Source organism: Lissotriton helveticus, chromosome 4_1 (genome assembly GCF_964261635.1).
Source record: "Lissotriton helveticus chromosome 4_1, aLisHel1.1, whole genome shotgun sequence".
NCBI lineage: Eukaryota > Metazoa > Chordata > Amphibia > Caudata > Salamandridae > Lissotriton > Lissotriton helveticus.
The window spans coordinates 1,122,228,550-1,122,252,541 of NC_136063.1; the positions used below are offsets into that span (position 1 = coordinate 1,122,228,550).

At 47.7% G+C, this 23,992-nt stretch overlaps 1 protein-coding gene across 2 annotated transcripts in view; it reads left to right on the forward strand.

The window, feature by feature from the left end:
- EPB41L4B (erythrocyte membrane protein band 4.1 like 4B) overlaps positions 1-23,992 on the forward strand; it is a 935,352-nt gene that overhangs the window by 664,899 nt on the left and 246,461 nt on the right. For both annotated transcript variants that reach the window (XR_013610581.1, XM_078687730.1), the window contains exons 6-7: positions 13,380-13,432; positions 15,794-15,914. Coding sequence is in view for 1 of the 2 variants with exons in the window: in XM_078687730.1 (XP_078543856.1) it covers positions 13,380-13,432; positions 15,794-15,914 (174 nt within the window). In the remaining variant the exon portion in view is untranslated. The remainder of the gene's footprint in view (positions 1-13,379; positions 13,433-15,793; positions 15,915-23,992) is intronic.

Below are 23,992 nucleotides of genomic sequence, written 5' to 3' on the forward strand. Positions count from 1 at the left end.
CCTGTGGTAGAGGAACTACCACATCATCATATGCCAATGGTAAAATAGCTGTAATGGTGGAATCCGAATGTTGGACAACATATGGAACCTCTGTGATTTTAACAATATTAACGGAACCACTTTCTACCCCCGAGGTACCTAAAGCCTGCCCAACAAAGAGTCCATCGTTTTCATCCAAATTGGTCAATGGTACATATCTCCCGCAGCGATCAGGGACTCCATGCACAATGTATTAACAGGGCCCAGAGAAGGGGAAGTGTTTGGCCGTGATGGCAAAGGAGGGCACATCATAGGACTGGGGCGAGGTTTTGGATAAAAATCCGAGAGTACCCATGTTACAATAGGGCCATCATTGGCCTGGGGATTCCAACCTCTAAGAAAGGGAACTACATACTTATTTCTGAAGTTTATAATAACCAAGTCCCCTGGAATATCTTTAGGCATATGGCCTAACCACCCCACCCTACGTACATTTAGAATACGATCATCAATTGCAGGGGGGAGTGGTCTATTTTTTGTAAGCCAGAAAGCTACTTTGTTTTTTAACTCCTGAAGACTTTCAGTCTTCCCTTCTTTAAGTTCGGGGACCCCTGAGAAAATACACACAAAGGGTGCTGCTTCTGGAGGAAGATTTATTCTATTTGAGCGCCACTATTTACCACTAGAGTAAGATCACTAGGTTTATTATACACTATTGGCCCTTGGGTCGCTGGAGCAATCTTGTTTTTTTGTTGCAACTCTTTACCAAGTATTGGCGCTTGCTGTAACAGTGGAGCTGAACTAGAGGCCACCTGACTCGGCCTCTCATCATGGGCCCTATTAACGGCACTCCCTTCATCAGTCTGACCTGGCTGTCTTGAGACGAGGTTACTTAATCTATCAACCTCCCGTGTTAGTAAATCTATTTTTTTCTCCAAAGGTGGAAGGGCCCCTCCCGCATCGCCGATGGGAAGGCCGGGTTAAAATGAAGTGGCGTGAAGGGATACGGGAATGTAGTCCAGCGATCATCCCCGGCCAATGTGTCCCAGACCTTCAGGGTAGTGCCGGTGGGAGTACTAATGTATGCGTTTTTGGGCCTGTCTCCGTTAGGTTTCCACGGCAAGTCCCAGATCAATCTGCCCGCTACACTTCTGTCCATGTGCAGCCAGTGTTTCTCCGAAAATTGTTGGGACCACTCGACCAAGACCCGCAACTGCGCCGCCTTGTAGTATAAGAGCATGTCGGGGAGGCCCACCCCTCCCTCCCTCCGAGATCGGTGGAGAGTAGCAAAGGAGAACCGCGCTCGGCCCCCCTGCCAGACAAACCGCAGCATCTGAGTCTTGAGACGCCGGAAGAAGTCTGCCTCTAGTGGTATAGGGAGCGCCTGAATAAGATACAAAAATTTAGGGAGAACGACCATTTTGAGTGCGTGGATTCTACCCAGCCACGAGATGTACTTCGGTTTCCAGCGCTTCAGGTCCGCTCGGATCTGCGCCAGTAACGGGGGAAAGTTTGCAGAGTACAACTGCCCAATCGAGGGAGTCAGCCGGATCCCCAAGTACAGGATGGAATGGGGGGCCCACGACAGGGGAGTGACTGGCCGCAATCTCTCCACCTCAGCTGGGGGGAGCGTAAGGTTAAGGACGAAGGACTTGTTATAATTGACTTTGAAGCCGGCCACGTTTTTGAAGCGCAGCAGAACCTGCTGGATGTAAGGGAGAGAATGTGCCGGGTCCTTAATAGAGAGGAGAAAGTCATCCGCGAATAAGGTAACCTTGTGTTGCTCTCCCGTGAACGGGAGACCCCGTATCCCCTCGTGCTCCCGAACAGCGAGCGCTAGCGGCTCAATACTCAGGGCGAAGAGCAGAGGGGAAAGGGGGCAGCCCTGCCTGGTGCCTCGCGAATGCGGTAAAAATGCAGATAGGTGGCCGTTCACCATTACTCTCGAGCGAGGGCCGCTGTAGTTCGCTCTCACCATCGAGAGGAATCCAGCCGAAAAGCCAAAGGCGGTCAAGGTGTGAAAGAGGAAGCCCCAGTCCACTCGGTCTAAGGCCTTTTCGGCGTCAAGGCCCACCAGGACCGCCGGGATCTTAAATTTATGGGCCTTCTCAATCAAGTGGATGACTCTTCTCGTGTTATCGTGAGTCTGGCGACCCTTAATGAATCCAGATTGATCTGGGTGAATGAGCGCCGGCATCAGGTCCTGGAGCCTCCCTGCAATGATAGAGGAGTACAACTTGGCGTCGAGATTGAGAAGGGCTATCGGGCGATATGAGGAGCATTTAGACGGGTCCTTCCCCGGTTTGGGGATAATCGAGATCACTGCCTCAGCCATTGATCCCGACGTTTCCCCGGCATCCGCCATGGCGTTAAAAAGGGAAACCAGGAAGTCGCTCACCTCCGATGCGAAAGTCTGATAGAACAACGCAGTATAGCCATCTGGCCCAGGCGCTTTGTGTGGTTTCAGGCGTTTAATAGCCTCCAGGACTTCCTCCTTGGTAAACGGGGCTTCGAGCAATTCATTCCATTCCTTGGAAACCCAGGGCAGCGGAAGACCATCCAGATAGGTCCGTTGACTCTCAGAGTCAGAGGCCTCCCCCCCTATAGAGTTCTGCATAAAAGCACCCGAAGAGATCGGCCTTGACTCCGTCCCGAGGGTGCAGTGTCCCCGCCGCATCCTGGATGCCCCCAATATACTCCTGCTCTCGTTTATCCCGAAGCTGGCGAGCTAAGTGTCTCCCTACTTTGTTCCCCTGGGAATAGGAGAGGTGTCGAAGTTTGAGCAGAGTAAACTCCGCCCTGTTGTTATAGTGGGCCCTGAGCTTCCCTCTGACCGCTGTTAATGGGCGAAGAGTCAACCGAGAAGGGTTCAGTTTATGGGCCTGTTCAAGAGTTGCGAGTTCCCCCTCCAGTTCTTCACGCTCCTTACGTCTTAGTTTATTAAGGTTGGCATTGAGGGCCAGGCAAGTGCCTCTCATCGATGCCTTAAAGGCATCCTAAGTGGTAAATATCGACGTATCGGATACGGGATTAAGATCGAAAAAGTCACGCATGGCCTTACGCAACCCCTTACAGGAAATTTCATCCCGAACAAGCGAGGCTGGGAAGTACCATTTCCGTAGATCGTCACCCCTTGCCGACCAGCTCAAGCACAGCACGAGTAGGCTGTGGTCCGAGACAGAGAGCGGGAACGTGCGGGCATCGTGGACATCCCCTCTAAGAGCTTGGTTAAAAAAAATATGGTCCAGGTGGGAATAAGTGTGATGGACGTGGGAAAAGAAGGTGTAGTCCCGAGATTGGGGATGGAGAGAGCGCCATCCATCCACCAGCCCCAGTTCCCCTATCAGGCGCTGCGTTTCAGTGGAGAACACTCCAGTATCGGATCTTTGAGTATGAGAGCTATCCATTTCCTTTTGCCAAACTAGATTGAAGTCCCCCAACAAAAACAGGTCACCCTCCACAAAATCATCCGCTTTCCGCAGCAGGTCTTGGAGAAAGTTATTTTGGCCCGCATTCGGAGCATACACTACCACAAAGGTGCACATCCAATCATACATCAAACCCTTGACCATCAGCCAACGACCTTCCCTATCGCTGCGCACGCCCATAGGCTGAAAGTGCAGGGTAGACCGGAAGAGAAGGGCCACCCCCCTATGCTTCGTGGAAGCTGACGACCTGTAAATAAGGGGGACATAATAAGGGGGACATTTTTATGTTTGAGGCGGGGCTCATCTTTACGCGCCAAATGAGTCTCCTGAGAGCCCACCACATCTAGCTGGTGATCATGCACATACTTCCAAACTTTCTGGCGTTTGTACGGGGAATTCAAACCTTTCACGTTCCATGTTCCTATAGTAAGAGGCATCACACAATGAAGACTTCATCCCCTGCTATTCCTAAGCAGTAAAGAGACCACTCAGTCCCCCCCGACCAAGACCACCAAAAGTCACGTCGAGCCCATGCATCCCAACAAGCACATCCGCAGACAGCCAGAGCCAGGAGCAAAAACACAGCACACCACCATTTGACATTCAGCTGCAGACACACATCTTTGTCACCACCAATGTACCCCCTTCCCCAACTCCCCCCCCCTCCCCCAAGAGCCCCTCCACAAATCACCTCCCCCCCCAATCCTTCAATCCCCACCAAAGAACAACTGAACAGAGGTAAGCAATAGGGAAGTTCGAAGGAAAGTCTCACCATACAGGTCAGAGGGGTCGCCAGTCCCAGGGCTTGGTAGTCTATAGGTACCCTCAGAAAACGGGGGCCTGGGTGAGAGTCAGTGGCCCCCCAGTGGTCCGGACCGGGGTGTCTTCCCAAAAAGTACATAAGGACCCACGGTACCTGAATCGGAGGTGTCCCTCCGACGCCATCTACTCATCCATTCCAGGCTCCGGCTGCTCCAGAGCTGTATTGTGACAAAGCCACCGTCACCGTGGTCACAGAGGCAACCGCTGCTCCCCTCTCCTGCAAGCTGGTCGTGGGATCCGGTCTCCTCAATGCAGTCGCGTTGCCCACTCTCTGCCAGGATGGAGAGCGTTGTCTCCGCGGCGTCTGGGAGCCCCTGCCCTTCGGGGAGGGGGTCGTGTCCTCCAGACCCAGGAGGTCCTTGGCAGCCTGCAGGGAGCGAATCTGGACCCACCTATTTTGCCATCTGAAGATCAGTCGAAAGGGGTGGCCCCAAGAATAGGCCACATTTTGATCGCGCAAAAAAGTGGTGACAGGCCGGAATTCGCGTCTCTTCTGAAGTGTCGAGGCCGCCAAGTCCTGGAATAGCTGAGGACGATGGTCCCGAAATTGCAATGAGGGAATCCCACGTGCTTTCCGAAGTATGCGCTCCTTCAGTTGGAAATCGTGGACGCAAACCAGGATGTCAGGGGGGGGGGCCCCACCGCTCCTCGGCAGGCCAACTCTATGGACCCTGTCCATCCTGAACTCGCGGAGATCTTACTCACCCAAGATCTGCAGGAAAAGGGCCTCCACATAGCCTCGCAGGTCTCCAGCTTCTCCATCCCAGGGCACCGCCCGGATGCGGATGTTATTCCGGCGGGACCTGTTTTCCAGGTCCTCCGCGTGGGTCTGAAGGTCTAAATTCTGTTCCGTGAGGCGGAGCACATCCGGCTGGAGCTGGTGCACCTTGCCAGCCATCCCCAAGTCATGGTCCTCGAGTGTAGCTACTCGCTCCCCAATGTCATCTACATCCCTCCTCATCTCGCGGAGGTCCGAAGTGAGCTGGGAGCGGAGCTCCAAGATGTCCTTCTTGATTGCGGAGAAAAGTTCTAGCATGAAGGCTTTAGTGGCTGGTGCTTCATCGTCCTTTAGTTTGGGCGAGGTGCTAGGGCCGGGCGATGCCGTCGGTTGAGACACTCGGTGGGGCGTCCTTGCCCGGTTTCTCTTTACGAGCCTTGTTAGACATCGCCTCAACGTCGTCCGAACAGCCACGCTATATGGAGCGGCAGTTCAGCAGCCCTGCCGCCGGAGGGTCCGCCGCCCGATCCCCCAAAGCTCCGTAGTCGTCGCTGCTTCCCGTAGGCCCCAAGTCCGAAGCAGGGCGGAATCCCCAGATGGCGAAGCTAGTGTGTGGTCTCTCCGGCTGTGTGCCGGGGGGGAGGCCCCCCAACTCAATCCCAATGCCCTATTGTCGGAGATGTCATAGCAGGCCAGCAGATTCACCAGGCGATGTGCAGACAGGGGATCTCCGCAGGTGGAAGCAGGGAGTGACTCAACTCCCCCAATAAGTCAGTAACAGCAGTGCATTGCCCCCTCGTAGCTCGCCGGGCCCAGGTGACAGGAGTGCGCTAATTGTCCGCGCCAGGTGGGTGCCGCCTGGGTCACCCCTCCAGATCCTCTCAAGGGGCAGAAGGCCAGAATCCAGGCAGGGAAGCGGGCGAGGGCTGCACAGATGAAGAGCGCGGTGCGCAGCGACGCAGCAGGTCGAGGGCGCCGGCAACCCAAAGCCAGTATGCTACCCACACAGGGCCGGGAGGGGAAAGGGTCAGCCCCAGCGCCAATGCCAATGTTCGGTTCCCGCACCCCTCAGACGTCAGCCCGGCAAGCAGAAGGGCCCACAGGCCGGGGACCTCCAGACTCGAGCAGCGCAGAGAACCCCACTGCAAGGCGTGGCACAGCGAGCACTCAACGCAGCAGCACTGGGCTCAGGCGATCCCCTCTACGGGGGGTCCAAAAGGTAGGCCACTCTCCCCTCGGCCGAGGCCCGCCAAGGCGCCACTCACCGATCGTGACCGCGTCCCACTCCTCCGCGCCAGTAGTCACAGGGCGCAGGCATGGGGGGCAAGCCCTCGGCGGCGTCCCGAGTCACCAGGCCGGATAGCACCACTCAGCAAGAAGGCTCCGCGGACTGCGGGCACCCCAGGTACTCCGCGCAGGCAGGCGGGCTTCTCTCTCGGATCCGGGTCCTCAGCTCAGCCTCGGATAGGGCGAAGGCCCCGCTCCCACGTCCCGGGTTCTCCGATGCCCACCGAGGCTCCCCCGGTCGGGGATCAGGAGTCGCCAAGAGGGGGCCCGGCCCCCGGCAGCAAAGATTGTGGCCGACCCTTCCTACGTCAGAGTCCGACCAGCACGCCGTCGGGATGGGCTGAGGTTGCGGCGTCAGGCCCGATCCGATCTCCAATCCCCGGCCTCAGTTACAGTGCCTCGCCGGCCCGTCGGCAGTTCCCGGCCGGGGGCACACCCCGGGGAACAGCAAGGAGGCCATCGGGTTGAAAGCGGGGAGGAACTGAAGCGGCTGCCACCTCCCGGGGTGTCGCTCAAGAGCCTCAAGCAGCGGCCGTCACCGTCGTGGCAGGAAGGGTCCCCCGAGCCGCCGCAGCGAGCCACGCAAGGCCCCGGCTCCAACGGTCCAGCCACGCGGCAGGCCTCCCAGCGGGCAGGGGCCGATCTCCCCTCCGACAGGTCCGCGGAGGTCCGCAGGCGGCTCAAAAGGTTCCCAACCGGCACCAGAGCAAATAATCACAGGGCGGCCTCGCCTATGCTGGGCCTGGAGGGATGCTGGACAAAGCTGAAGCAGGTGCGGCGTCGGAGGGACTGAAAGCACGTCCTACACGATCGCCATCTTGGACACGCCCCCCGGGTCATTGATTTTGAGATTTTTGTACGCCATGAAAGCGACCATAATGCCCCGGTCTTAAATTTAAGACTTCCTGCGATAGGCATTGCCCCTGGGGAAAACACTAGTAAGGAAAGTGTATTGCTTCTCTCTAATGACAGAAGAAGGCTTAAATGGCCCATGATAAAACGGTATACAACGTTTACAACGCAACTTTTACAACGCACTACCATTACAACAAAACTTTTACAACGCAACATCCATTACAACGCATACATTTACAACGCAGTCATTACAACGCACAACACTACAACGCACACCACTACAACGCATACCATTACAACGCAGTCTTTACAACGCATACCATTACAACGCAAAACTTACCATCTAACACTTACCCTACTGTTGCACCCCCTGGAGTTAGAATAGTAATTTTAACCCCTACACTATCCAAAACTTTCCCTACTGTTGCACCCACCTGGAGTTAGAATAGTAATTTTAACCCCTACACTATCCAACACTTACCTTATATGCAATGTAAAGTAATGCGTTGTAATGGTATGCGTTGTAAATGTAGTATGCGTTGTAGTGGAATGCGTTGTAAAGGTATTTTTTAAGAATGCGTTGTAATGGTATGCGTTGTAATGGCGTGCGTTGTAAAAAATGCGTTGTAACGGTATGCGTTGTAAAAGTGTGCGTTGTAACGTCATACATCCATGATAAAACAATCCCCAGATAAAATGAGTGCCTTATATTTAGTTGTTCATAAGCTTTTTGTGGAGGTAAGTGGTTTCATTGAGCATGGACAGGAAGTGATGTTAAATCTATAAATTACACGCAGGCTGGTGGCTGAATTGGCAGACCTACTTAACCCAATAGTTACTAAATCCAGGTCAAACCAGAAGACCCAATCGTGGTTTGATCATAAGTGTAAGATGGCAAAGTCTCTATTAATCAAGTCAATTAAAGCCCCTGATAGGAGACAAATAAAACTCAGGAGGCAGGAGTATAAGCAGGTGATTACAGAGGCTAAACAGCTCTGGCAAAATAGTAAATGGGACAGTATAAAAAGCGCTCTGGGGAATAGGAATATGCGGGAATTGTGGGCAATAGTGAGACTGGCAGTGGCTATGGTCAAGTGGCAGACGAGCGGAATATTGCACCTGAGAAGTGGATGGAACATTTTGGGGCGCTGTATTCGAAGTTGAAGTTGGGGAAATTTGTAGAGCACACGTATACCAAAAAGGTTTCATGGCGCTAAAGCAGTCGGCAGCAAAACAGGGTAACAATTAGACCTCAAAAGCTCTAATGATAAACCAGGTCTTCAAACCTTTGCGGAACTCCAAGTAAGATTGAGAAGATCGAAGGTTATCAGGAAGGGAGTTCCAAAATCGACCGAAGTGGTTACTTCCATGTCGCAGACAATCTCCCAGAAAGAACATATCGACTTTGCATATAGTCTTGAAAATGCTCCCGCACTGCCCAGAATTAAAACTGATGTAGGTACAATTATTATTATTATTATTATTATTAAGCGTTCTTATATAGCGCTCGATTACCCGTAGGCATCTCGGCGCTTGCCTTGGGAACCCGTCCTGGCTTTTCCCTGTGAGATACCCGTACTGGGCATCCCCAAGGTGAAAGCCAGGCATCCCGCCGCGGGGGGCCGTAGTGGAGATTAAGCAAGCTAATGCCCAGAGCTGCAGAGTGTGAACCCGTGACTCGAGTAGGCACCGAAACGAGAATTATCGAGTCCGTGGATATTTGGGCTCAAGACCCTGCCGCGTCGGGAATTGAACCCTGGTCCCGGGTCTGACCTCTGCTTAAGGGTCTGCCTCCTCTAACCAGTGAGCCACACAGTTAGAGGTGGAAGGTGCGATTAAGAGACTCCCAGCAGGCAAAGCACCTGGTCTTGCTAAAATGCCCGGGGATCTCTTTAGGGATCAACCAGCAGTATGGACTCCATACTTCTGCCTGATGTTTAATGCTATACTCCAGGGCTCCCCTATACCTGAAACCTGACTGGGGGGTGAGATTGTACCAGTGTTTAAAAGGGGCTCTCCATTAATCCCTGCAAACTATCGTCCGATTAGTTTGATCGACGTTAGCCAAAAACTTTTCACGCGGATTATCCTCGATCGGCTCCAGACTTGGATGGAGGAATATGAGATATTGAGCCCATATCAAGCCCGATTTAGGAAAAAAACATCCACCGTAGACCAACTTCTTAGATTGCAATTTTTGTATTGGAAAACGATGAAAGTAGAGGGTGGCAGCTTCTACATAATTTTTGTTGCCCTTAAGATGGCTTTTGATCTCGTACATCGGGACATCCTGTGGGTGGTATTGGCGGACATGGGGATCCCCGCCTATCTCCTTGATATTATCAGGAGACTTCACAGAATTTTTTTTGCCCAAGTTAGGAGTGGCAAAGGGTGTTTTGACACCTAGGTTTTCGGTTAATGGAGGAGTGAGACAGGGGTGTGTGCTGGCCCCCGCCCTTTTCTGTCTTTTCATCAATGCCTTAATTGTCCACCTTATGGGGGTCAAAGACATCGATGCCCCGAAAATAAGAAATGAACAGGTAGTGGCATTAATGTTTGCTGACGGCACCCTTCTATTGTCAAAATCCTCGATGGGAATACAGCGTGCTCTAGACAGTTTTACCAGCTTTTGTAAGAAAAGGGGGTTGGAGATCAACACACAAGACAGTGTATATAATCTGTAATCCACCAAAGACCACCCGCCCCAACCCTTCTTTAAATGGCATCACTCTGGAAAGGGTAACTCTATTTGAATATTTGGGTGTCATGCTCACAGATAATATGGAGTGGGGTCCCCAGATTGCCAAGGCCAAACTTAGGTTGATACAGACTACGGGAGGTGTCCTAAAATCGCATAGGGAATCCACCTCTAAACCAGTTGCCTCCATTCTGGAAATCTACAAAGCACAAGATAAGTGAGCTACAATATATGGGGCGGAACTGTGGGGACACTGCTCGACTGAATGTATTTTCAAGGCAGAAAATTGTTTCTTGAGATCTTTATTGGCTCTCCCGGCTAGTACTCCCCTTACCCCTTTGAGAATGGATTTAGGAATTAGACCAATAGATGAAGAAATTGGCCTACGCCCTTTAATATACTGGCACAGATTGTGGGTAACTCCAGGACTGAAGTATTTTAGATCTGATACTAAAGAACTCATGGGACTTCCTGGGACTGATAAACTCCAGTCGTTTGCTTCTATAAATAATGAGACTAAGAGGCTAGGTAATTTGGATCTCTGGAGCAACCCTGAACTTGCCTGTGCAGAGATGTCACACGCTGACTTGGTGAAATGCTATCATAATCAACAGATGGCGGATATCCTCAGTAACTCTACTTTGAGTCTTTTAACCACAGAGTTTCTTAGTCTTAAAGAGGAGTATAAATTAGAGCCATTTTTGATGAGATCTTGCCTAGTGGAGCGAGGAAACTCTATGTGCAATTTAGATACGGTACGCTACCATTTAGGGTTTTTTCTCACTAATGGTCCCATCCCAAGCTGCTAGAATGTCCAGCGTGTGGTGTACAGGAGGAGACTGAGCCCCATGTTTTTTTCTTCTGCCCATGCTATAAGTCTCTTAGGCAGCGTTGGCTTATCCAACTGTGTAGAAACTTGGGGTTCAAACAGTATCATCAGACATTTACAATATTAAAATGTGATACCTCTCCGCCTGTTGTATTTTCAGTTTCCCGTTTCTTGTACGCTATGTGGCGCAGGCACTGGTCATTTATTAATATAGCCTTATAATCCGCCGTAGAGGGCTATACCGGCTATTAAAGGCCCTCTCCAGCGTTAAAGGCCCCGAGCCGAAGGCGAGGGCCTTTAACAAGGGAGAGGGACTTTAATAGCAGTATAGCCCATCTACGAAGGGCTATAAGGCTATTAGAACATTCTGTCACTAGAGGACAGAATGTTCTAACAAAAAAAACAAAGCCTTTTGGGAGCGTGAAGGGATTGGAATCCCCTCAGGTTGCCTGAAGCCTTTGTTCACAGCCAGAGCTGTGAACAAAGAAATATTAGAATGTTGGAGCTCCAGGCTTATACCAGCCATTATAAACCCAGAGCACTCCATTGTTTTCAATGGAGCTCCCAACATTCCAATGTTCTAATAATACTTCCCGCTGACACTTTTGTTTAGTCCTTACTGAGGTGTGATACATGCATCCCGTTAGCTTATTACTTGTACTTCTTGTTTCCTTTTTAACTTTTTTACTCTTTTTATTAACTATGTTCTTAGTTTTTATGATATTTGAGTATTTTTATTCCAATGCTGATGTACATAGTCATAATGCTGTTTTAATCGATTGTATGTTTGTATCTTTTAAGGTTTATGACCGAAATAAAGATTATTTGAATGAATGAATAAAAGCTGCTGCCTACTACTTGGAGTGTGAGCAATACACCAGTTCGTACTCAGGAGGATTATTTGAAAAAAACTTATGGAGAAAGGGTCCCAGCTTGAGAAGAGCTCATTGGACTACAGCATAACAATTCCTAAGCTCTATTTCAAGCCCTAAACCAGTGCTAAATGTTAGTCACCATTTTTACATCAAAGCGTACAAGATCTTCCCTTATTTAGTTAGTTCTTGGTTTTAAAAAGTAAACTTTATTTCAGAGATATACATACATTCAAACCTGCACCAAAAGTTGATACAATAGGACAAATTGTTAAAAATACAAATAAGAGTATCACATTGGTGGGTTATTCACACTGATTAGATATTGCCTGCAACGCCTACTTATCTTCTAGATGTATCACCCTGTCAAGCACATACCTCGAATTAATGTCAGTACAGGGGAGGCCTTAAAAATATGATTATAGATTTTGTCTGCTAATAACTAAGTATATGTACCCAGGTGATGTAGCACTGCTTTTACCACCTATTACTTGAATTTATTTTACCAAACGTCACTTGAGTTTTTCTGACTTTTACTTGGAGGGCCTTGTGGCAGGCAAGCTCAAGATAGAAGTTTAAAAGATGCTATTGTTTCCATTCCACTTACGGTCGCTCAGCAACAGGTCATCAGCATACTGCATGACACCCACCTTATATATTTCCACCGTGAGGAGAGGAAAAAGATATGCCTACCTTTAGCAAGGCATCTAAGATTATATATATATCCTGTAGTGGAAAAACCCGTGTAATGGTCCCAGTAGATGTGATGGGTTTGGGCAGTAGGACCTAAGTCATACGAAGAAAATCAGCTAATATGTTGATCAATGGAGAAGAAAATACCAGTTGCAAGACCTTTAACGAGAGAATCAATTGGTCCAACTGGACCAAAGTACAATGAGAGAGTGTCTAGGGCATGCACATGGTGTCTTGACAGTAAGTGGCAACTGCATTGGTCCCAGTTGACCTACTATAGCAAAACTAGTTTGGATAAATGTAAAGATGTTACTTTCAAGCCACTTGTCAAGTTTGTCCATCAGTATTTGTGAAAAACATCTTAACTGAAGGGCAAAACATTGAGAGAACTTTGACATAGGAAAAGATGCTGGGGGTCAACCTTTTTCCTGAAAATAGAAGCTATAAGAGATCACTTCCAGATCTCTTTGATATTATAGGTGATGAAAAGCTGCTAAAACAGAGGCCCACTATGCCATACTCTCTTTTATTAGCCATCTGGACCCTTGGCATTGGAGTTATTACAACTTTTTCAGATCCAATGCTTTTATTGTCTTGATTACGGATGCCTCCATTATTGGACAGTTCTTGTTCAAATGTCTTTGTGTAGGGGTGCAAGTGGCAGTGTTTATCCTAACTATAAATTATCGGAATCCCTGACTCCTAATACATTTCAACTAAATACCAGAACATGCAGGACTTGGTGCCCAAAACGTCAAATCTAAATGGTAGGCCCCATTTCTGAACGCTCGTTTGTAATGGATGCTATTTAACGTGCCAGTTAAATTCTGATTCACTTGGTATGTGTTTAACAGGTGTGATAAATAGCATATCACTGTGTTAGGCCCTCCTAATTAAATTCAAATGATAGAGGGCACTAGTTCAACAGTTTGCGGGTCATTTTGGATGAGTGATCACTGCCCCATGACATTTTTACCAATCTCAAATAATTTTGTTGAAGTAAACACCAACACCATAGTATGTGAGATTACCCTTATTCATGCTGGAAGTTGGTTTATTGTGAAGAAAAATTTAAAAAGCTCAATTGGACATTCAGCTGTCAAAAATGTCTTTTAAATATTGTTTTAATTGTTGAATAACAGAATGTAAAATATTTGGAAAATACCCATATCATCAGTTGCTGTGTTCTTTTGTGCAGATTAAAATGCCCGTACGAAACTGCAGTGGAATTAGCTGCCTGGTGTCTACAAGGTGAGAATTTTCTTTTATTCCACAACTGTTTTTGAGCACATTAGATCGTTTTGCTGTTTACTCATATTAAAACAACTTCTAAAATGTCCCTGCCACCTTATTGTGATTTATTTTTAGATATCTCTCCTTAGAGATGGATGCATCTTCTCTACCATCCATGTAACTTCCTGCTGTCTAGGAATGCGACAGATTTTCGCAAAAAGTTGTTCAGTTCCGGGTATTAAACTTCAATATTGAAGTCTTTGTACAGAGCTTAAACAATAAATTAGCAACATAGACAAAGTTGTTGGCAAGTTACTCGCTGTCTGAAACACTTCATTGGGATAGGATAACAAATGGTTGTAGTCAACTTTTAATTTGAATCATATACTTTATTTTTTTCTTTTAAAGAAAAGGAATTTTATGTTTGCCATTGTTTCAAAGTATAGAATTTAGCTTATATCTGGAAGTTGTTTGGGATTCCGAACCCCAATACTGAGCCCTAATATTTCGAACACCCCCAAAACCTTCCTCTGGAACTCTTGATCCAGCAATAAGATTTCCCTGCTCTGCACAGCATCTGGCCCAACAATTAGTGGAGTAAATCAAATAGTGACTAGGACCACTCAGTAACTGAGTTCTAGATCAATAAAAAGTGAGAGTTGTACTACAAAGATCTCAAAATAGGCGGTACAGAGAGATGCAGTAAATGCCAGAAGGCTCAGATACAGGGTACATAGCCAGAAATCAGATTTAATTCAAGTCTCAGTAAGCAGCAAAAAATCATAAATGGAATAGACCTCATCCCTGGAGGAAAAGAAAAAGTCTCTTTGTAAAGGGATAGAGGCCAATGAGGAAAATGAAAAGTCTCTCTGTAATAAACAGGACAGAGTCTCTGGCAGAAATGGGACGTCATCTAAGTTCTATCTATCTGATTCACAAGGAACACTGACCGCATGTCCAGAGGAAAAGGAAGGGTCTCGATCTCACCCAAAACCAGGGGTTTTTATTCACATTTTACTCATAAGCAATGAGAAAAAACTGCAGATTCAGCATGGCATGACTAGCGATAACACATATCGGACAAATCAGAATCAAGATCATTATTAACAGTTGTATAACACTAATCCATATCTAAAGAAAAATAAATCTTTCATTAACTTCCACAGCAGCAGCAGTCCAGAGATGCAAAACACAATATAGAACATTCTCAGACTCATTCACTAATGTGCTGGCAAGCCTGCATCAGCGCTTCCAGTGGAAGCGTCATTCAGAAAGATACTTCAGGAACACGATTTAAAGTTTAATTCACAGTACATGCTCTCTAAGAAATCGAACCAGTTGCGTCACAATGTGCTGTGCTCCATGAAAACTGTGGGTTGAGAAGACTTGTACGGTGATCTTAATTGTGAGGGGCAATGAGCAGAAGCAGGATGAGGAAAATATTCGAAACTGCATCCAGCTTAATAAAATGGTCTCCCAGCGAAAATGTGGCATAACGATATGACGTTAATAACTACACTTCTAAACATCATAATTAAATTGTTTTAATGGCAACATCAATATTTATTCGGGTACGGCTATATTCGTCATAAATATCATTAGTGGGCACAAATTATTTGCCACCTGAAATTTAAAAAAGTTGTCAGTTGTCCCATATACTGTATTGAGATATGAACCGTATCATAAATATGAGAAGCTGTGGTCCCGATGTATGAAGGTTGGGTCACGATGTGAAGTCGCTGTTTCCTACATAATGCTTCTTTATGACACGGCCTGTACAGATCAGTCTCAATACAAAGATGTACAAGCATTCTGGCTTAAGCTTTAGTACAGTTATCTTAGGTGACATTGTGCACAGATAGTTATGCATCCTGTTGATGTGATTTGTAGACAAAAAATATATATTTTGTTGTAACATTCAATTTGAAAATTATGAAGTTGGTTAATAAGTTATCAAACGCAACTCTTAAATACACTGGGGTGGCTTATTTGACAGGTTTTCAATGCGCGGAGTGCCTCCTTTTCAGAATTACTTGTAGTTATGCCGGATTGCAAACATAAAAAAAAGTTAAGTACAAATATCCTTCGGGCAAACGAGCGTGACTACTGCTACATTAATGAATAAGCAGTGATGCACTACAAGTAAAAATAACTCCATGTAATAGCATTGTAAGTGTAGTTTCGATGAAATGCATTATGCTTAAATCTGTAAATTGAAGTGCTATATTTATTAGGGTGGATGTTTGGTAATATAAAATATAGGAAAGAGCTGTGACTCTACTATTGTGAGTATGTTAGTTCCTACTTTGCGAATGGAACAATAATAATGTACTGTTGGCTGTGTCTATTAATTTGTATTTCTGTTCGGTTTGGTTTCAGCTGAGCTTGGAGAGTGCGACCCCCCAGATCACACACCAGAACTAGTGTCTGAATTCCGGTTCATGCCCGGCCAGACTGAGCCTATGGAGCTGGATATTTTTCAGAAGTGGACTGAGTGCAGGTACAGAACATCCATTTTCTAGGTTTACCTGTTAATATGCTGGAGTTATCCTGCCGTGTTAATGTCTATCATGATGCAGAGAAGTGTGTATTCATAAGAACTGGCAAAATGTCAATTGTTGTGCCTTGAGTAAAGTTTTATACCAAGGTGCTAAATACTGTCGTTGTCATAGGTGTGTAGTGAATGGCATCCCTGCCAGTTAAATCAAACCCTAAACTGTCTTTCTTCAGTAGAATTACACAGAGGGCCCCCTTTGCTCCTAGCACACACACATTGCCTACCTTCCTATGATGTTCCTAAAAGAAGTATATACTAAATTTAGGCCGTATTTCAAACATACCTAAAGTTAGCACTTCCACATTTGAATTGATTTACGGAAAGGCAAAAGTATATATTCGTTTTATTTTATTGTGGAACATTTTTTTGTTTGTTTTGAATATAAAAGAAAAGCAATGTATAAGTAGCGAGAAAAACGACCCTGGCATATACATAACCTTTAAAATCATAGCCAAATTCATTTAATTGTGCATCGCCTTAAGTTCAGTTCACATCGGGCGTCCCATATTGATCTAACTATTATTTCTTATGGCCCACTCCACTCGAATTTGCTTTTAATGTCTTAGATCTGCTGATATTTAAAAAAAAAAAAAATGTATGCTCCTTTGTCCTCTTGAATATGACATGTCAAACTTTGACAGAAGGTAAACTTCCTAAGTCTTGGAGTGTAAATACTAGCTCTGAATTGCTGCCACAAAGTAGAATGTCACTCAACTTCTTTTAATAAAATGATGACCAAGTAGGGTATTATTGCTTGCAATTGATGACTTGTAGAGATTAAATAAATTAACTATTTTCGAAAGTGTACCTGAATGTTTTTGTTGATGGGGAACATTTAATAGAAGTTAGCTACACAATATTTGTGGCATGTGCTAAAATGTAGGGATGGGTGGAACTTGCAGAATTTTACTGAGTGGAATTCATAAAAACTCAGTGAGATCTGGAGGAGTTCAACCAACGGGCGGAAATAGGCATGCCCGCTGTGATTTAGCACCGGTAACATGTTCTGTGCTGGAAAATCAGCGCAAATGACACCACGCAGTGCACCAATGGTGCAGCATTTCAAGTAAATGTTGCTGCAGCTCCTGTAGATTTTCGAGTTGAGCGTTCGAAAAATCTCACCAGATGTCGTCATAGCGACCACGCTAGAGGACAAGAAATATTGCTCACCAACTTATCATTTGGAGCTGCAAGGGAGAAAAAATTCTGCCACATGGCGATTGGCGGAATTTGGTCCGTACTCCGTGTTGCAAGAGTAATGTGGAGTCGCCTAAATTTTGCCAATTTCGCGGGCAGAACAGAATGTTCGAGGCATATGAGCTGCAGACCACACACTGTGCATAGATCGCCATCTAGTGTTGGGCCTGGATGTTTTCACTTGTTGTTGTATTGGAAAAGTCTTTGGAAGTCACGAGATAGATTCCCCGCTAACAAGCTCTGATGTGTTTATCGCACTCCATTTCGGTGCCGTTACCGATCCAACTTTCGACACGAGATCCTTAACCCTTTTCTCCAGTATTGTTTCAATCGCGTTCCCTAATCGACGCGCATCTCTACAAGCTCGAAGTCGTCGATTCCAGTCGTCGACGCAGGCCTTCTGGGCCTACCTACGCCATTAGACCTGGATCATGGAAAGGACTCCTTTTAAAAAGAGTCTTCAATGTGGATCCAAGTTTCCACACACAGATCTTCATGAGGTGTGTAACCTCTGCCTTTCGCCGGAGCACGAGGCCAGAGACTGTCCAGCTTGTGCCTCTTTCCGCTCCAAGAAAACAATCCAGGATCGTCGAGCTTGAAGAAGCATGGCTCGATCGTCGACATCCATTTCCGAAGACATCTTCCAGGAGGGCGTCGATGTGCAAGAGCAGCTCGAAGAAGGCCTTGTCAGCGCCTCCGAAGCCCACGACTCCGACAGCGAAGACATCACTCCAGGGCAGCGGGTCATAAGTACAGACATCGACCCGACCCCCTCCCTCCACCCAGCTCCAAAAAGGCTTCGGTAACACCTTCACCTTCGGGTCTGGGTGCACAACGGGACAATATTTCCCACGTCTCGCCTTCGGGCCCGACAAAGGTCCACAAATAAGCCTTCAGGCCACTCTGGATCGAGTCAGCCACCGTCAGTGCCGACACCCAATCCCGGGCACCCAAAAAGAAACTGTCCTTACCTTCCGTGCCGAACACTGGTTCCACATCGGCGCACTCAGCACCGAAACCTACTGATACCGACCCCTCGACTCCGAAAAAATAATCGGAACTGAGCAAAAAGCTGACTCCGAAGAGTAGAGACACTGAACCTTCGGAACCCAGAAAACCCTCGGAATCCAAAAACAACTGGTTTCACAGGTTCCTTCGGAACTCAAGAAACCTCACAATTCCTAGCCTAAAGAATGCAAACCGGCTTCAGATTCGGTGCCATGCAATCATTCGGAACCGAAAAAATCGGTACCGTAAGACCAACTTCCACAAGAAGAGCTTTTTCAACCAGGTTCAAGCCAAAAAAACGCTTCTAAAAGACCCAAAAACAGGTCAACTGACTCTCCGCTCTAAGAAAAGACCTATGGATATGCCTGTACCGGCTCCATCTCCAACAAAGAAGAGAGACATTGCAACATCTCCGCTCAGAATTCCTTCTCCACCTCCTCTTCCATCTATACCTCCACCTCCCCCACCACACCACTCCCCTACACCCTCCCCACTACCCTCACCACTGGACGATGATGAATCAGCTGGGGACGGGAGACGAGGGAGACGATCAACCTTTCCGAGGTCCTAGTCATCCTGATACCCCAGGGGAAGATTATGGCACACCAGATGTCCCTAATGTGCTACAAGATGATATCTATCCCTCTAGACCTTCACCGCCAGAGGACACTATGGGTTTCAATCAACTGATTCATAGAGCTGCACAATATCACAGGGTAGATCTATACACAGATCCTGTGGAAGAAGATTTTTTTAATGTACACATTTGACACATCTCAAAGGTCCACTTCTGTTCTCCCTATGTTAAAAGGGGTAATTGAACACGCACCTGAGGTGTTCAATGATCCTGTTAGAGCTAAGGTTATTAACCCCAGAATGGAAAAGAAATACAAATCTGCCCCAGCTGACCCTGTGTACATCAAAGGACTCATACCACTGGATTCCTTAGTGGTCTCCAATGCCAGAAAAAGGGTCAACTCACAAACGTCAGGCGATGCTCCGCCTCCCGATAAGGAGTCAAAACTCTTGGACTCATCTGGCAAACAAACAGCGTCACAAGCAGCCAATATATGGCGCATCACCAACACAAGCTTTGCTGGCTAGATATGATAGGGCACACTATGATGAGTTAGAGACCCCATTACAACACCTTCCAGACAAATACAAGACAAAAGCCAACAACCTCATACAGGAGGGTAAACTTATAACAAACACCTCCATTCGTTGCGCTCTAGATGTGGCAGACACCGCCTCCCGAGCCATCAACACAAGTGTCCTTTTACGTAGACATGCATGGCTATGCATTTCAGGGTTTAAACCAGAAGTACAGACTACGATACTCAACCAATCGTTTTATCAGCAACATCTATTTGGCCCAGCCGTGGATTCATCACTAGAGAAGATGAAAAAAGACACCGACACGGCTAAATCAATGGGAGCCTTGCAATCGCTAGCTCCCAGACGTTCATTTTGTCGCTCCTCTTATAGGGTCACCTCCAGAGGCTATTCCTCTGACAACCCCTCCACCTCCTACAAAAGTCCCACCCAGACATCATTTACCAGAGGTTATCATAGAGGAGGCTACAGAGGCTATCACCACAAAGGTAGAGGCAAGACCAACAATACTCGCTCCGCCTCCATCCCCACCCAATGACTTCCCTCCACTCCTTCCAGACCATTCAACTCCGGTCGGGGGAAGACTGCAACAGTTCCTCCCTGTCTGGAACAACATCACTACCGACAGGTGGGTGAGACAAATAGTTCAATCCAGTTATTGTCTAGAACTCACCTCTACCCCCCAAACGTAACACCCAGACAGCGCCCAATGTCAACAGAGCATTTATCGCTGCTGAAGCAAGAGGTGCTTTCCCTCCTACCTAAACATGCAATAGAACCAGTTCCCCTGCATCAACAAAACACAGGAGTTTACTCCCTGTACTTCCTCATTCCAAAAAGGACGGAACCCTCAGAACCATCTTGGACCTCAGACCCCTAAACCTTTACATACAATCAAACCATTTTCACATGGTCACAATTCAACAGGTCCTTCCTCTTCTCGCATAAGGCAATTTCCTTGCCACCCTAGACCTCAAGGACGCCTACTTCCATATTCTCCTTCACATTGCTCACAGGAAATATCTAAGGTTTGTAGTGTGCGGGCAGCATTACCAATTCAAGGTACTCCCATTTGGAGTCACCACAGCACCCAGAGTCTTCACAAAATGTCTGGCAGTAGTTGTAGCTCACCTAAGAATACAACAAATTTACGTCTTCCCATACTTAGACGACTGGCTCATTAAAGCCAAGTCATGCAACCAGTGTGTACATCACACACACGCCACAATCCAAATACTTCACGACTTAGGGTTTACCATAAACCACGCAAAGTCTCACCTACAACCGTCCCACAAACAGTATCTTGGTGCCACAAGAAACACCTCAAAAGAGCTTGCATATCCCAGTCCACCCACAATAGCAAGCATACAAAGTCTCATAACAAAATTCCAGCTGCAACACTCTTGTCCAGCTCGAGTGTTCATGCAATTGATAGGGATGATGGCCTCTTGCATATTTATTGTACCTCACGCAAGACTCCAGATGCGTCCCTGCAGGAATGTTTAGCACAACAGTGGAACCAAGCTCAAGGTCAACTAACAGATCTGGTGTTGGTGGACGGCCACACGCATTGATCTCTGCAGTGGTGGAACACCCGAAACCTTTCCAAAGGGCGACCGTTCATAGAGCCGGTTCCACAAATTGTGCTGACAGCGGACGCACCGTTCTCCACCTGGGGAGTTCATCTGTTACATCATACCATGCAGGGCACATGGACACCTCAACAAAAATTACTCCACATCAATCATCTAGAGTTACTAGCCATATTTCAAGCATTAAAATCATTCAAGAAACAAATATCAGGCAAAGCTGTCCTAGTCCGCACCGACAACATGATCGCAATGTACTACATACAAAAACAAGGAAGACACACTCCCTACAGCTCTCTCAATTAGCTCAGAGCATATGGAGATGGGCCTTTCTTCAAAACATTTTTCTCCTAGCCCAACACGTTCCAGGAGTCCAGAACAACATAGCAGATCTGTTGAGTCGTCAGACGCAACACATTCACAAGTGGGAACTTCATCCCCAAGTTCTTCAACCATTTTTCCAAATGTGGGGGCTGCCAGAGATAGATCTCTTCGCCACACATTACAACGCAAAATGCCCAAGCTAAGCCGCCAGATATCCACACCCATTTTCCAAGGGCAATGCGATATGGATGAATTGGTCAGGCAAATTTGCGTTCGCTTTTTTGCCTCCCCCACTCATTCCACTGGTTATTATTATTATTATTATTATTATTAACGAATGTTGTACCGCGCACGGTTACCCAGGGGCATCCCAGCGCCTATAGAGACCTAGAGCCAGCTGCTAAAACAGAGCAGAAAGAGCTACACTTATTCTGGGAATAGGTAAGTTTTCAGAAGTTTCCGGAACCTAAGAAGATTTGATTCAGAACGTAGTGAGAATGGGAGGGAGTTCCAGGCGCGAGCTGTATGGATGGAAAAACTCCTGCCACCTGAACGGGCTCTCCTAATTCGCTTTATCTGAAGGAGGTGTTTGTTGTCAGAGCGTAGAGCTCTTGTGGGCTTGTAGGGCCGAATCATGTCCTTCAGAATGGCTGGTCCTTTCCCCTGTATGCTCTTATGGGCAATGCAGAGAGCCTTGAAGGTCACTCTCTCTCTAACGGGGAGCCAGTGGAGTGCTTTTAACGCAGGCCTGGCTGACTGCCTGGCCGGAACGTTCCGCAGCAGCCTTGCTGCCGCGTTCTGCACTTGTTGCAGGATCTTGAACGTTGACTCCGGGGCTCCGAGAAAGAGCGCATTACTGTAGTCCAGGCGTGAGATGATTAGACCTTGGACTAACAGCTTCCGGGAGAGTTCTGGTAACAGGGGAAGAACCTTACGGGCCGACCGGAGCATTCCATAACACACGCCAGCGGCCTTCTTGGCGTGTGTCCTAAAGGACAAATCCGGCTCCAGCCAGACCCCCAGGCTCTTAATCTCCTTCTTTTGGTCAGGCGGGGTGCCCATGCAATTGGGCCAACTGCTCGGCGAGAGGGCAAAACTTGACTGGCCCAAGATCATCAGCTCAGTTTTTGAGCCGTTCAATTTGAGCGCTGACCTGGACATCCAGTCAAACACCTCTCTCAAGCATGAATGGAGCGTCTCGAGCTGTTTCTCCAGCTGGGTCAGACCCACCACTAGCTGGGTGTCATCCGCATAGCTTATGGTCTTAAAGCCAAACGGAGACACCACACCCTCCAGGGGTGCCATATACACGTTAAATAACGTGGGGCTCAGGGATGAGCCCTGGGGCACCCCGCAATGAAGTGGGAGGGGAGGGGATTTTGCGTTTCCTTCCCAAACCTCGAAGGTACGCCCCTCCAGGAAAGAGGCCAACCATTCCAGGGCCACTCCTGTGACACCCGACTCAGCTAGACGTTGTATCAGCACTCCATGATTGACGGTATCGAAGGCCGCACTAAGGTCCAGGAGGATCACTGCCACTGACCCCCCTGCGTCCAAAGTGCTTCTGGCCTCCTCTACCACTGCTAGCAGAGCCGTGTCAGTTCCATGACCCGGTCGGAATCCCATCTGGGAGTCCCTCAACCGGCCATTCTCCTCGAGAAAGTTGGATAGCTGACGGTTTACCAACCTCTCGGCAACCTTACTAACCCCTGGTAGCAAGGAAATGGGCCTGAAATTGGCCAGGTTCTGCGGGTCCAAGCCAGGCTTCTTCAGAAGCGCTTTAACAACCGCACTTTTCCAGTCCGGCGGCACAGTCCCATGAGCGAAGGAGAGATTGACCAGATCGGTCAAGGGCTCTCCTATCGACACGGCGGCCTGCTTTAAGTACCGCATTGGGACTGGGTCCCGAGGTGAGCCACCTTTCAAGCTCCCGAGGACCTTCAGTACTTCGCCTGGGGTTACCGGGCCAAATGACGTTAATAGTTTTTCCGAGATGCTCAAGTCCTCCAAAAAGACCGAGGTCCCCATCACCGGGGGGAGAGAACTAACAATGATGTCAATTTTATCTTTAAAGTAAGTGGCCAATTCCAGGCATTTTTCCTGTGGTCTGTCGTGGACAAAAATGGGATCAGGCGGTTTAAGAAGCTCCTTCATCACTAGAAAGGCTTCCCTGGATGAGGACGCAGCGTGCTTCACTCTCTCCCCGTAAAAGGAGGCCTTTGCAGCGCGTATTGCAAGTTTGTATGTCCTTAATTCCATCCAATATTTTTCCCTGCTATCTGTCTCCAAATTCCTCCTCCATACTCTCTCCGCCCGTTTACAATTCTTTCTCAAGGTTCTGAGCTCTAGGGTATACCATGGGGCGGACCCCACTCTCTTATCCCTGATAAGCATCTTCTTGAGTGGAAGCACATGGTCCACTGCGTTGGTCAGCCAGTTCCTCGCCGTAGCATCTGCAGTCACCGGATCCCGACCCTTCTCAGGCTGGGTGCCCTCCAACCGGGCACTCCAGGCCTCTACAGGGAGCCTTTACCATGCCCTATCTATTCTGAATTTCCTGAGTGGGAGAGTGTCATCACACTTTACCTCCCAATTAGCCATGATCAATGAGTGGTCGGACCAAGGAAGAGCGAGGGGGGGCATAGCTGATATACCCGCCATATTCGCGAAGAAGGGGTCCAAAAGATGACCTTTAACATGTGTGGCCCCAGTGTTTATCAATTTCATCTGCAGGGCGCTCAACTCGCTCATCAAATTAGTTGCCAGTGGGTCAGTTGCTTCATCAAA